Source organism: Mauremys reevesii, linkage group 2 (genome assembly GCF_016161935.1).
Source record: "Mauremys reevesii isolate NIE-2019 linkage group 2, ASM1616193v1, whole genome shotgun sequence".
In the NCBI taxonomy this organism is placed as follows: Eukaryota; Metazoa; Chordata; order Testudines; family Geoemydidae; genus Mauremys; species Mauremys reevesii.
The window spans coordinates 285,184,605-285,198,062 of NC_052624.1; the positions used below are offsets into that span (position 1 = coordinate 285,184,605).

Below are 13,458 nucleotides of genomic sequence, written 5' to 3' on the forward strand. Positions count from 1 at the left end.
CCCCACGGGACGGGCCTCGGGGTCCCCCCACCCCACGGGACGGGCCCAGCGGTGCCCCACGGGACGGGTCTCGGGGTCCCCCCACCCCACGGGACGGGCCCAGCGGTGCCGCTCACCCCACGGACGGGCCCAGCGGTGCCCCCACCCCACGGACGGGCCTCGGGTCCCCACCCCACGGGACGGGCCCAGCGGTGCCCACCCCACGGGACGGGTCTCGGGGTCCCCCCACCCCACGGGACGGGTCTCGGGTCCCCCCCGCGGGGCTGGGCGCACGGGAGCCTGGCGGGCCTGGGCGGGGGGCTCCGCTGCCTGCCCCGCTCGCAGCTCCCCCCTTGCCAGCGCCAGGACGCGCGTGGGCGGGAGCGCAGCGCATGCGCCCTCCCGGCTGTATGTGCCCCGCCCCTCAGGCGGGCGGAGGGTCACGTGCCCGTCACTTCCGGCCGGATTCACTTCCGGTGTGGCTGTGAGCGGGCGCCCCGGGCCGGCCCAGAGGGGGCGGAGCCTCCCGCGGTACCGAGGCGGGGGCCGCAGCGGGGGGCAGGACCCGCGTGGGCTCGGCCTGGGCCCCCCCCCCGCCGGGGAAAGCGGGACGAGACCCGGGGCCAGGCCCGAGACCCGGCGCTGCGGAACCCGCCTCCCCCGGCGAGAAACGGCCCGTGTCCGGGGGGGGCGGCTCCGTGGGGAGCGATGAGTCCCCGCTATCAGCCCCGGGGGGGGCGGCTCCGTGTGGCCCGTGGGGAGCGATGAGGCCCCGTTATCAGCCCCGGGGGCGGCTCCGTGCGGCCCGTGGGGAGCGATGAGTCCCCGCTATCAGCCCCGGGGGGGCGGCTCCATGCGGCCCGTGGGGAGCGATGAGGCTCCGCTATCAGCCCCGGGGGGGGCGGCTCCGTGTGGCCCGTGGGGAGCGATGAGGCCCCGTTATCAGCCCCGGGGGCGGCTCCGTGCGGCCCGTGGGGAGCGATGAGGCTCCGCTATCAGCCCCGGGGGCGGCTCCGTGCGGCCCGTGGGGCGCGATGAGTCCCCGCGATCAGCCCCGGGGGGGCGGCAGCCTGCGGCCCGTGGGGAGCGATGAGGCTCGCTATCAGCCCCGGGGCGGCTCCGTGGCCCGTGGGGAGCGATGAGGCCCCGTTATCAGCCCCGGGGGCGGCTCCGTGCGGCCGGTGGGGAGCGATGAGGCTCCGCTATCAGCCCCGGGGGGCCCGGGCAGGCTCCAGCCGGGCTCTCGGGCTTGGCTTGTACCTGGGAAACGGGCCCTTCGCTCCGGAGTCCGGCGGAGCCCCGAAGCCTGGAGCCCCACGGCCCCCTCGGACGAGCCGCCTGCCCGGGGGCACCGGCCCCGACAGCCCGTTTAGTGACGCGGGGTAACTCTCCACCCCCGTGACCGACACTGGGCCTGGTGCTGCCCTCGCTCCTCTGGTCCGTGCTCAGAGCGGCTGTTGAACCACAACGTGCCCCCTGCTCCCCGGCCTGGGGACAGATCGGGGTTTTACCTTTCTGAGTTTGAGCTTCTTCGCATGTCACTTGTTTCTGCCCTGCGCGTTGCAGTTCTCCTTTCTGAGATCCCCTTCCTCCCGCCTGCTGGCCGGGATCATGCCTGGGTTCTCGCTCTCCGTTCCGCAGCTGACAGCGAGAATGAGACAACTCGACGGGAAGATCCTGGCAAGGTGAGAGCCAGAGATGTTTTCAGACTGCTCCATGGGCAATGTTTCCCAGAGTCTGGACCAGGGAAAAGACAGTGAAAGTCAGCGCGGGTTACAAATGCAGCAGAGAGAATCCACAGGGAACCGGTGGGGCAAATCCACTCTGCAAGAGACGTCGCAAGAAGTGCAAAGATGTGCCTGTGCGCCAGAGCCCAGCTCAGGAGAGAGAGCGACCCTATAAACGTGGTGAATGGGGCAAAAGCTCTTGGCAGCGCACAGCCCTTATCAAACACCAGAGAATCTGCATGGGAAAGAAGCCTTACAAATGCATTGCGTGTGGGGGGAGCTTCGGCTGAGCTCAGCACTCCTGAGACACCAGAGGAGTCATGCTGGGCAGATCCCCTGCCATCCCACTGAATGTGCGGAGAGCTTCCAGCAGCCCCTGGGCAGAGAAAAGGTCTGAGTGTGCTGACTGTGGGAAGGCCTTTGGGCAGAGCTCAGAACTGATCAGACATCAGAGAATCCACACCGACGAGTGGCCCTGCACATGCTCCGAGTGTGGGAAGAGCTTCTCTCAGAGCTCAACCCTCGTCACGCACCGGAGGATCCACACAGGCGAGAGACCCCATCAGTGCAGGGAATGTGGGGAGCGCTTCAACTGGAGCTCCACCCTCCTCATCCACCGGAGGATCCATATGGGGCAGAGACCCTACAAATGCACCAAGTGTGGGAAAGGCTTCAGTCACATCTCGGCTCTCATTCAGCATCAAATGACACACACGGGAGAGAGACCCTGGACCTGCTCCGAGTGCGAGAAGAGCTTCGGTCAGAGCAAATCCCTCCTTGCCCATCAGAGGAGCCATCCGGGGAACAGGCCCTACGGGTGCAGCGAGCGTGGGAAAGGCATCCAGCGAAGTGCAGAGCTTCTCCGACACCACGTTATCCACCTGGAGCACAGACCCTACAAATGGAGCGTCTGCGGGAAGAGCTTCAATAGTAGCTCAAACCTGACCAAGCATCAGCGAATCCACACTGGGGAGGTGTGGGGGAAAGACTTCAGCCAGAAATCGTCCCTCGTGGCCCATCAGCGAACCCACACGGGTGAGAGGCCCTATAAACGTCCCAGTTGTGAGCAAACGTTTAGGTGGTGCTCAACACTTACTAGACATCGGAGAATCCCTGTGGAGCCAGTTGCTCTGGGGGATTTTCGTAAAACTGCCAGGGAGCTGTGTCCTGTTAAGCAGGGAGCCTGGGGGCTGCACCAAGAAGGGCTGCGTTTGTGCTGGACCCCTCCCAAGAAGGAAGTAAACGGAGGCAGTCCAAGCCTTGAGCATTCACCTGCTGAGAGGGGAACTGTAGTTGCTGTAGAAGAAAAAACATTTGATTGATTAAAAACTCATCAGCTACTTACCTCTGAGGTGCTTGGAGAGCAGGTCCAAGCCAGTGTGTTGGGACCAGTTTTGGGGTCACTGCCTGATTCTAAGTGGGCACCAAAAAAGTCGTCATAAAAATAATATGGTGTTTAATGAGAGTCTCAATGTGAATTGTGAAAAAATAACTGGCAAAACCCGTGTGCTGTGGCGGCGAGAGACTGTGTGGAGCAGGGGTGAGTTACTGAGGGGAGAGTGAGTGGGAAAGAAAGCAGAACTGCTACATTCAAATATATGGAGCTGAGGCCCCTTCTCATTCATGCTGGCGCGGCCCTGTGGATTTCTCTGGCTGCGCTGGCCACAGCTGAGTGCAGTGGAATTTGCATCCTGTTTGTGTCCAGGTGTGGACTGGTCCATGACTTACAAAAACCGAATCCATACATTGGAGGCGAGCTTAGGCCAGTTGGGACGGGAACTCACTCCTCCTGGGGGCTGAGAGAACAAATGACTGGCTGTGCCTCCAGACTGCAGAGGGGGTGATGCTGATCACTGCGACTGGCTGCTTTCTCTTAGGAATGGCATGAAACCATCTGATCCTGTTTGAAACATGTCAAATAGGTTTGTGGGTTGTTGTTTTATTGAAAAGCCCCCCTCCCCCAATTTCTGCAAAGGCTCCCTCTGATCAAGGTAGCCACTTCACCCCTTTCCTTGGGCCGTATCTGATGTAGGGCCCGTTGCACAGGCTGTGCTTTTAGCAGCCTTGGTGTTGTCTCACCCGAACAGTCAGAAATGCCTTGTTTGGGGACATGGGATTTCACTGGGGAAGAGAGAGTTTCCAATGTTAGCAGTGGCTGGAAGGTGCAGGCCTCCTCCAGCTGGGACCACTCAGGAGGTTCCTGGTTGGTTTGATGGTCAGATTAGTTAGTGTGTGACTGTGCTGGAGTTAGCGTATTGAATGATCCCTGTGGCCATAGGCTGTGGCAGAAGTTCAACACCCCCTAACTTGTCTCCATCCCTTTGTATGCAGCTCCCTGGTTCCCTGAAATGGTCACTGCCCTGCTTATGCCACCCACCCACCTGCAGCCTCAATGGGGAGATCTAAGACTAAGCCATCCTGTGATCCAGAACCTCCCCGAGCTCTGAGTGGTGAGTTCTGAGCAGAGATGGGGAGCTGCCTCCTCCCTGTGAGACTGGCTGGGATGCTGCACTGAGTCCAGTGTGTTCTGGGAGCAGCGGGGCAGCCACACCCTCCAGCATTTCTCTTCCTTGGGGATGGTCTCTCCAGGGCCAAGGGCAGTGGTGAACAGGCTGGGGGTTTGAACAGGCAGGAGGGACCAATGAAAGTGCAGCATTGCTGAGCCTGGAGACTTCTGAACACTTTACACATTGACAGTCACATAATCAGTGAGGTGACAGGCAGCCTTTGAGAGCCAGAGCTGGGGCAATTGCTTGGCAGAGAAACTTGCTAGTGGGACCAGTCCAAATGCCCTCAGACCCTCCTGCTAAGGGTTGGGCCTGGACCAGGGAGCGGGAAGGAAAGCTCCTGCTCCCTGAGTCCTCGTCGCTACAGAGGCGTGTGCCTGCCTGGACTAGGGTGGGAAGAGAAGAGGCTGAATGTTCCCATGCGTTGAGCGGGGTGAGCTGCCTGCAGTGGGGAGGAGATGAGTCCAGTCTGCTGTGGGGCACTGACTGACTGTGAGTTTGGGAGGCTGACTGGTGATTTTTCCATGCGTCGGGTTGGCAATGCTGATCTCGCTCACCAGGTGGCTTTTCCCGAAGAGCTTGCAGCACTAGTTGTAAGTACGAGGTAACTCAGTAGTAATAGCCCCTGAGTAACAGCACTGTCACCACAGGGCTAGTTATTGCCATTTAGCAATTACACTTTCACGCGTCTGCTCGTTGGTCAGGTCTTTTCTACAGTCATAGTTTACAGTTTAACAAAGAGTTGAGTATGCAAGTGACAGTTTAGACACTGTTAGAATTATGACAATCTCCATGAACAGAATAGTGCAATGTACACCAGGTGTGGATTCTTTGGTCATCCAGCTGTATTATTGAATGATGAGACATAAATCAAGATGAAACTCTTACACAGCGGGGGAGGGATAGCTCAGTGGTTTGAGCATTGGCCTGCTAAACCCAGGGTTGTGAGTTCAATCCTTGAGGGGGCCACCTAGGGCAAAATCAGTACTTGGTCCTGCTAGTGAAGGCAGGGGGCTGGACTCAACCTTTCAAGGTCCCTTCCAGTTCTAGGAGATTGGTATATCTCCAATTATTACCTTTCCTTATGAGTCTTATTTTAAATTCCTACTCTAAAAGGAGACTTTAATTAAGCTTTAATGTCTCTCCTATAAAGAAAAACGTAAAATTCCCCAAAGCCCCCTAGCATGCTAAATTGTCCAATCCAACTCCAGTCAAGTGACACCACCCATTTTAAACCCACGCAGAGTGCTAAACTGAAAACAACCCAATTAAAGCAGAGCAAAGCCTGGCGTGAAACCAAAATTCAGGTTTTTTACAACCTTCAGAAGAAAGTACCCACACTATGTTGTCAAACGCTGCTAATTTCTGGGGTGTTGTTTTGATTTACAGCCAAGATGATGATTGATAAATTCTTTCAACAACAACAATGCAGCAGGCAAGAGAGGTCTTTGTTTGTTCACAAAAAGTAAAAAAGGTGAATGATCCCAATGCTAAAAAAGAAAAACTGCATTAACAGATGTATATAAAAGTTAGTAAGTTTCTTTAATTGTGGAGCTATGACACCCTGAACCCTGGCCCCACCCCAGAGCCTTCACGCCCTGCACCCCAAACCTCTGCCCCAGCCCTGAGCCCCCTCCCACACTCTGAACCCCTCCGCCCCACCCCTTCCCGCACATAACAAAATTCATTCTGTACATGGATGTAAAAAATTAGAGGAAACATTGGCTGTTAGCTGCTAGTACAATCAGCGTCACCTAACTGTAACATGGATGCTCTTGCAGTTAGAACACTGGACTGGAACTGAGGATCACCTGGCGCATTTCACAACTCTGCCAGGTAATTCCTGTGTGATCAAGGTCAGGCAACTTACCTGTTCGTGCCTCAGCTCCTCATCTGTAAAGTGGAAATCAATGATACTTCCCTATTTCACAGGAGTTTGGTGAAGATAAACTCATTATTATTCACAAAGAGCTCAGATACTACAGGGGAACAAGACCCTTGCCCACGAAAATTGTTTTATCATTCAATCCTTTCAAGACTAACATCTTCACGCAGGTTTATGAATCACATTATGACTTTAATCCGCAAAAACCCCCAACACGATATCACAATCTGCTGCTGTTTCAAAGACGTGTGGAACAACGGCCATCACAAAAGTGGCTACCTGGATACCTGCCTTCTTGGATGGCAGGCAGGTGCTAAATGCATAAATGCAGATATTGTAAACTGGAAATGAACACAAACATCGGAACTGTTCAAGCTGAGCCCAGTGCCGCGAAGTGTGGTTGATAACACACTGCAGGACTGGATCCAAGTCGCCAACTCCATCACTCCCGATAGGTAGGAAAATACAACATGATGGGGAGATGATGTTGTTTGGTTTGATCAGATCTGTGCCCTGGTATTTGCATAAACCCAAGGTAGATGTTTAATTCCAATGGTTCCAGGCATAACAAAAAAAGAATAGAATTGATAAAGGTTTATTGAAACCTAATCACTTATCAGGTCTGAAGGACCTCGGTAAAACCTTTCAAACCCCACTGCCTAAAATTAGGCACCTCAATTGGACACCTCAATAAAGCTAAGTAGGCTTTCGGTGTTGCTGAGCACCCAGGGGGCCTCTGAAAACCAGGTGGGCTTCTTTGTGCGTGCTTTAATATACGGTTAGGTGCAAAGTTTTACATTTTTTGACACGTCACCAGATACTGCGTAATCATTTCATACAAACTTTGTATCATCTTTATTCCTCAGAAGTAAAACAAAAATGTAACAAGAACAGGCCAAGAAACTCCTTAGCGCAGCCACAAGGAACTTTCATTGTACAGGTAACGATATTTATGTAGAACAATGCAAACATATAGGCCTCAATTCTCTGTGCATCTATTTCTCCACTTGAGGCACGAACAGGACAGTGATGGGGCTTAGTCACCTTTGTTGTAGGCCAGCTCTGTGTCTGCCTGGCCCACAAGTAATGAAGTTAAAGCAACCTCAGATATACTCTACTAATTCATATTCCAACTCTATTTTGTGTACTTAATGGTTTAACTTTTTTTAGGATAACAAAACATTACCACAATGCTATCGTATTCTAGCAGCGTGTAGTCTAGCCCAGACAGGGCGGTGTGAGTGGCAATTGAAACTTCTGATCATTTGTTGCCGCTGCCACAAGCTCCTTAGCTGCTCCTGTCTGCAAAAATCCAGCAAACTCGGCACAAGTCATTTTATAGTTGAAGTGTACGAATAGTTCAGCTTTCACCATGTCCATATGGAGTCGATTCCTTTCATCAGCCCACAAGTTCTTCATGACGCTGAAAATGTGCTCCACAAATGCGTTGCCGGGTGGAACAGCAAACACGTGCTGCACAATTCTAAGCAAGTTTGGGGCCTCGCAGCACTTAAAGAGTTCTACCCACACCTCAGAGACATTGATTTGATGGTGACACTCCTGCTGCTGCTGGCACCGTGTCGATTCAGCATCATTTATTGAACTCTTTAGGATTGGTAGCACATCATTCAGTATGCACATTTCTGTAAATAATTCATCTATGTCCACTTGAATGTTCAAGTTTGTAGACAACGCACACAGTTTGTCTAGCTGAAGAGGTTCGTCCAGATTGAGTGGTGCACACAACTTATAGAAAGAGTTTTCGCTGAAATCAAACCACTTTTCCAGGTACTGCAGCATGCGTGTGTAAGCCTGTTGGGCATCGCCAACAAATTTATTCTGCTTATTAATTGGTAGCTTCTTCAAGAATTGTGTCACTTTGTACCCATAGAAGCCTTTCTCTTGTCGATTCTGAATCTCTCTTCTCAGCTTGTTGAATGTGGCATACAGGTCAGTGACCTGAATGTAATCCCTCTCAAGAACCTTTATTGTGTTATTAAATTGGCTCAGAATGTTGTGCACAAAGTAGATGTACAGTTCTGGAAGCGTAATAGTTTCATCATTGGAAACTCTGTCCTCTTGCTCAGCAAGAAAGGCCCATATTGTGCAGCTCACATCTTCCTTGCCTTTATTCACAAAGTAAGATTTGAGTGCTGGCCAATTCTTCAGTAACCTGTCTACGGCAGTGAACATGGTCAGAAAACGTTTAGGTAGCTGGTGTAAGATTTCTGAATATTCTGTCTCCACAAAGTCACAGAATTCTTCAAGTTCACTGATATTCTTTGCGCTGGATGAGAATTCACTGAAGACCTTGATGACAAAGTATTCTACATCGTAAGAGAGCATTTCCAAGCCATGTTTTGCTGTATTGTGCACTATGTGAGCACTGCAATACCCTGGCACAAGGTTTGGTAAATCCAACATTTGTTTTAGGTGCAGAAAAACAGACTTGTTTTCTCCAAAATTGACTGCTCCAAACGCCACAATTTTATTCTGTATCAGACTGGAATTTTGAAGACAACTTCTTAAGTTCTTTGCGATTGCCTCTGATGTTTCCTCTGCATCCTCGAAAAAGTCTATGATAGACATGCAGATTCCCTTATCTTTATTAAAGTAGCGGACAGCAACTGGGAATAATGTTGTGTTCCCTGTATTAGCCGCATCTGTCGCTATTGCGAAAGGTGTTGAGCCAATGTCTTGCACAGCCAGTTTCAATGAATGGGGTGCTAAAACGTTCTCAATCAAAGCTGCTGCTTTTGTCACTCCGCAGTGAATTCTGGAAGCTATCTTGGAGTCAGGGAAAATGGAGGGGTACAGTTTATTCCCGCAGTCTTGAGAACGGTAGCTGTGGTGGTGTTTAACGGCGTGATACGTTAAAAGCAATTCAGCTGTGCATATGTGTTGTTCTTCAGCATTATCAGTCTTTATGGAGACTTTATTGCTAGTGCTGGACCATACCTGTCCTTGTACTTTGATTCTGTGACCTTTTGTCTCCGCATGATGCTTAATAGCTTTTACAGAATCAAACTTAACCGTGAATTGAACATGGCAAATAGAACAATATCCTGAGTCTTCACTTGCCTTTGTGAGCCAGTTCCGATACTCTGGGAGTTGCAGCCACTCATCTTTAAACGCGCACAGCCTTCGACCCTTTTTCTTTTCGGGTTCCACCATTTCACCCTCACACTAGTCTGACTGCGGCGCAGTTTAGCCACCAGATAAGAGTGTCGAGTGTGTATGCCGGTTGCTCCCCGCTGCTTGTGGTAGCGCACTAAAAAAGTTATTCAAAGAGTCAATCACAGATTTTTTGACAGATCTAGTACAGTAATTACTGGTTTTATTTGTTGCAGGACACTAGAAGAAGATAGACAATTGTGGTAACTCACTTTTGGTGTCCGGTCAATACTTCTGACTAGAGACTGTACAGGTCCCCTTAAAACAGGACTTTTTATATATTATCCTCTATAATTTTCTGTTTTCAGTGCAGCTAAAGTTCCCACAGGTGTTTTGACCAGCTTGTGTAATATCCAATTCTGCAAGGACATCCCTGTCTATTTGCATCCGTTCAACTAGCACCCCCTGGGAAGAGCAGGAACTGCTGCAGCGAGCACACCAAACGGCACGATTCCAGAGTCACCATTTTCCATGTTTGGCAGAGTCTTATAGAGCCACGACAAAATGGTGTGAAAACTCTAAGTTAACAGTGTAATTTACATTTGATACCAGCTGCTCTCACGATTAACAAAACAAGACATTAACATCTTCATATTAACTGTGTTAGGCTATAGATATTCAGACCTGCGTGCAAAGGCCTATACTTTAAGAATGTAGGTGTATTCTTATCACTTAGCTAGTTATAGAGGTATAAAAGAATCAAAATCACTGTCTGCCGGTGTAAGGGCCTTCTCTCTCCGTGACAGTCCGAGGCCTGATTCTTAGGCTAAGGCCTTCGGCTAAGCAGCAGACGCCAGCCATAAACTGGGAAGTGCATGGTCACATCCTCACATTCCAAACTAGTCACATTGAAATAAGGTGCTATTGGGCTGTTAGGAATACAATCCTGTCCTGATATTCCATCACCTCCAGAGGAAGGGAAGAGCCTAGAAGATGTAAAAGGAAACTTAGTTTGATAGCATCCTGTCTGGCAAGAACTCACTTATCAATAGCTGGGATGTGAAATCCTCATTTCTGTGTTGTTCTATCACTGCAGTCTCCACGTCCCTATTGTCTGTCTGTATAAGCTCTGTCTGGGTCTGTGATTGTTTGTCTGCTGTATAATTAATTTTGTTGGGTGTAAACCAATTAATGTGGTGGGATATTAGGCTTCAGGGATAACTCAGTGGTATGTTACAGTATGTTAGGATTGGCTAGCTAAATTTCAGTAAAATGATTGGTTAAGGTCTAGCTAAGCAGAACTCAAGTTTTACTATATAGTCTGCAGTCAATCAGGAAGGGGGGGAATGGGAACAGGGACTGCGGGTGGGAGAATTGGGATCATGTTTTGCTAAGGGGGGAATGAGAACAGGGAATAGGAACAGGGACACAGGCAAGGCTCTGTGGCGTCAGAGCTGGGAAGGGGGACACTGAGGAAGGAAACTGGAATCATGCTTGCTGGAAGTTCACCCCAATAAACATCGAATTGTTTGCGCCTTCAGACTTCGGGTATTGTTGCTCTCTGTTCATGCGAGAAGGACCAGGGAAGTGAGAGGGGCCCGGCAGCGATGATGGCCAGGAGCCCTGGGCCCTTTAAATCGGTGCTGGCCCGCGCTGAAGGGGAGTCTGGACCCTTCTGCTCGCGGCCCCGCCCCTCTGCTGGTGGCCCCACCCCTTCTGCCCATGGCCCCGCCCCTTCCGGTTCAGATCTCTTCAGCTTCTAGTTTTATCTCCAGTGTTTCAACAAAAAGTGCAAGAGCTACCCCAGAATGGCCCTTCAGTCACCTAGGCGGATGCTGACTTGTGGTGTGTGCGCTTAAGGAGCCAGGCCCTGGTTCCACGTTATCTCTAGGTACCCCTGTAAAATGGTTTGCTTTCCTCAGGGCCGTGCTGAGGCATATGCGGAACAGCGCCGGCGGCCAGCCCCACCCCAGCTGGCCCTCCTGTGCATTCCTAGGGGGATGCGGGACCCGGGACAACTCCCTCCACCCCCGCCCTGCCTCTTCCCATCCCCATTTTCCATCCCTTCTCCCAGGTCCCCTCCCCAAGTGAGGGACACGGCCAAGGGGATTAGCAGGGGGCCTGGCACTGGCAGCGGAGGTCAGGCCTCCCCCTGCACTCACTGGCGGTGGCAGGAAGCAGAGCGCCCCAGCCCGCTCCACTCCCCTGGCTCCCCAGTGTGTCGCTCTGCTTCCCTCTGCTGGTGAGGTCGGACCCCTTCCCCGAGCAACACGGTTGGGGCGGGGGAGCAGAGCAGGCTGGGGCCAGGTGGTTCTATTTCCTGCTGCTGGTGCCAGACCCCCTGCTAATCCCGCAGGTGGCTCTGGGCCTGTGGACCCCTCCAAAGCGGCCCCCCACAGCTCCTGCCTCTGTGGCCCTGCAGGCCTTGAGTGCAGCCAAGACCCTCCGTGGTGGGGGGGAGCAGGTGCTCAGGCTGTGCAGGGCACCCTAACTGGTAGGGACGGGGCTGCTCCCCCCCCCCGGAAAGGTTCTGGTGTGGATGATCTCCGTGCATAGTTTTACCATCGTTCATTCATTGCACTTGGTCCTACACAAAGGTCTAATGTTACTAGAATGCAATGTTTGTTCCAATCTTTACTGAAGTTTTATCAAGTACGTTCTACTAGTTAGGTACACTGTAATACTTCCAGTACGGTGTGCTAAATGAATGCTGCACTACAGGGAGGGGTTTTAGTAGAGAATCCCTCTCCAGAGCTATCTCCAGCAGAGTTTCCAATGGAAATTGCAAATGGGCAAATTCTGCTCTCCTTAGTACTGCTGGAAATCTGGAGTAACTTCATGGGTTTCAACCATGATTCAGAATTTGGAGTTGTGTAAATGAGAACAGAATATGGCCCAACTTATTTCATTTTTAGTTTTGATCTTACTGATGCAAGATTTTGAACTATATATTTTGACCTCCATGTTATAAACCTAAGGTTCATTGAAATTCTACCACATTTAGAATTTCAATCAATCATTTGTGCATTGAAAAAGTAAGACTACCAAAACTACTGCTGTGTAAAGTGCTTCAGCTGTGAGGTGCCATGAAACAGTCTTTGAGTTAGGGTGTGATAAAATATTGTCATTTCAAGTGCTGTAGTACCACAAGGTTTAAAGTAGTTTAAAGTGGTGGTTCTCAACCTTCCCAGAGTACTGTCAACCTGTGGAACTTCTTGCCAGAGGTGGTTGTGAAGGCCAAGACTATAACTGGGTTCAAAAACGAACTAGATAAGTTCATGGAGGAAGGTCCATCAATGGCTATTAGCCAGGCTGGACAGGGATTGTGTCCCTAGTCTCTGTTTGCCAGAAGCTGGGAATGGGTCACTTGATGAGTCCCTGTTCTGTTCGTTCCCTCCAGGGCACCTGGCATTGGCTGCTGTGAGAAGACATGATACTGAGCTAGATGGACCTTTGCTCTGACCCAGTCTGGCTTACATACTGTATCCCTTGCAGGAGTTTGATTTGTCTTGGGTATCGCCAAGTTTCACCTCAGTTAAAAACGACTTGCTTACAAAATCAGACATAAAAATACAAAAGTGTCACAGGACGCTAGTGCTGAAAAATGGCTTACGGTCTGGTTTTTACCATAGAATTATAAAATAAATCACTTGGAATATAAATGTACTTACAGGTCAGTGTCTCGTCTATCGAGCAGTACAAACAAGGCCGTGTCTGAGTTTGTCCCGACTTCGCTAGTGCTTTTTATGTACCCTGTGGTAAAACTAGGCAAATCCCTAGCTGAGCTGCTGGACCCCTGGAAGACCCCTGCGGACCCCCAGGGTGCACGGGGTCCTCCTGGGTGAGACCCACTGCAGGGTGGCGCTGGCGGTGGGTTATTTCTGAAATCGACGCGTGTCCGTAGTGTAGCCCCTGGAATCGCAGTTAGATTTGCCCCCCTGCCCGGGCAGCGCCGGCACCTACCTGCCCGCAGGAGCCAGTTCCAGGTGCTGCTCCAGCGGCTGCTGCTCTTCCGGCCAATTGCACTTAGTGCGGTGACCGGATTTGCGGTGTCCGGTCAGCCGCGCTGACCGGACACTGAACCGATCCCCTTTGCACCGGACACCTGGCCGGCCCCGGCTCGCTCCGGCAGCCGCTCGCGGGCCCCGCACACAGATCCAGGCAGACACGTTTGCGATACAAAGGCGTTTTCCTCGCTCCTGCTCGCAGGACTACATGTCCCAGCATGCAACGCTGCCTGATGACC

The 13,458-nt window shown here is 51.8% G+C and overlaps 2 protein-coding genes across 5 annotated transcripts in view; one reads left to right on the forward strand and one right to left on the reverse strand.

Annotated features, from left to right (window-relative positions):
* The first annotated feature begins 3,026 nt into the window (after positions 1-3,026).
* The window catches only part of TONSL (tonsoku like, DNA repair protein), a 28,538-nt gene continuing 18,106 nt past the window's right edge, over positions 3,027-13,458 (forward strand). For 2 of the 3 annotated variants that reach the window (XM_039522569.1, XM_039522571.1), the window contains exon 1: positions 3,653-4,156. In XM_039522569.1, coding sequence (XP_039378503.1) covers positions 4,099-4,156 — 58 coding nt within the window. In that variant the 5' untranslated portion in view covers positions 3,653-4,098. Of the gene's footprint in view, positions 3,629-3,652; positions 4,157-13,458 lie in introns of those variants that run through there. The other variant, XM_039522570.1, reaches the window with a different exon arrangement.
* LOC120397091 lies at positions 6,869-13,422 on the reverse strand. 2 transcript variants are annotated; one of them, XM_039522575.1, is made up of 2 exons: positions 13,176-13,422; positions 6,869-9,369 (listed from the first exon to the last, which is right to left on the reverse strand). In XM_039522575.1, the coding sequence occupies exon 2, from the start codon at positions 9,270-9,272 to the stop codon at positions 7,317-7,319; it is 1,956 nt and encodes a 651-aa protein (XP_039378509.1). In that variant the 5' UTR covers positions 9,273-9,369; positions 13,176-13,422; the 3' UTR covers positions 6,869-7,316. The 2 variants fall into 2 exon arrangements, with proteins under 2 accessions (XP_039378509.1, XP_039378510.1); XM_039522576.1 differs by lacking the exon at positions 13,176-13,422 and adding an exon at positions 12,884-12,977.

Excerpts from the sequence above, each read along its gene's own strand:
- LOC120397091 (XM_039522575.1), bottom strand. The coding sequence starts at position 9,272 with ATGGTGGAACCCGAAAAGAAAAAGGGTCGAAGGCTGTGCGCGTTTAAA.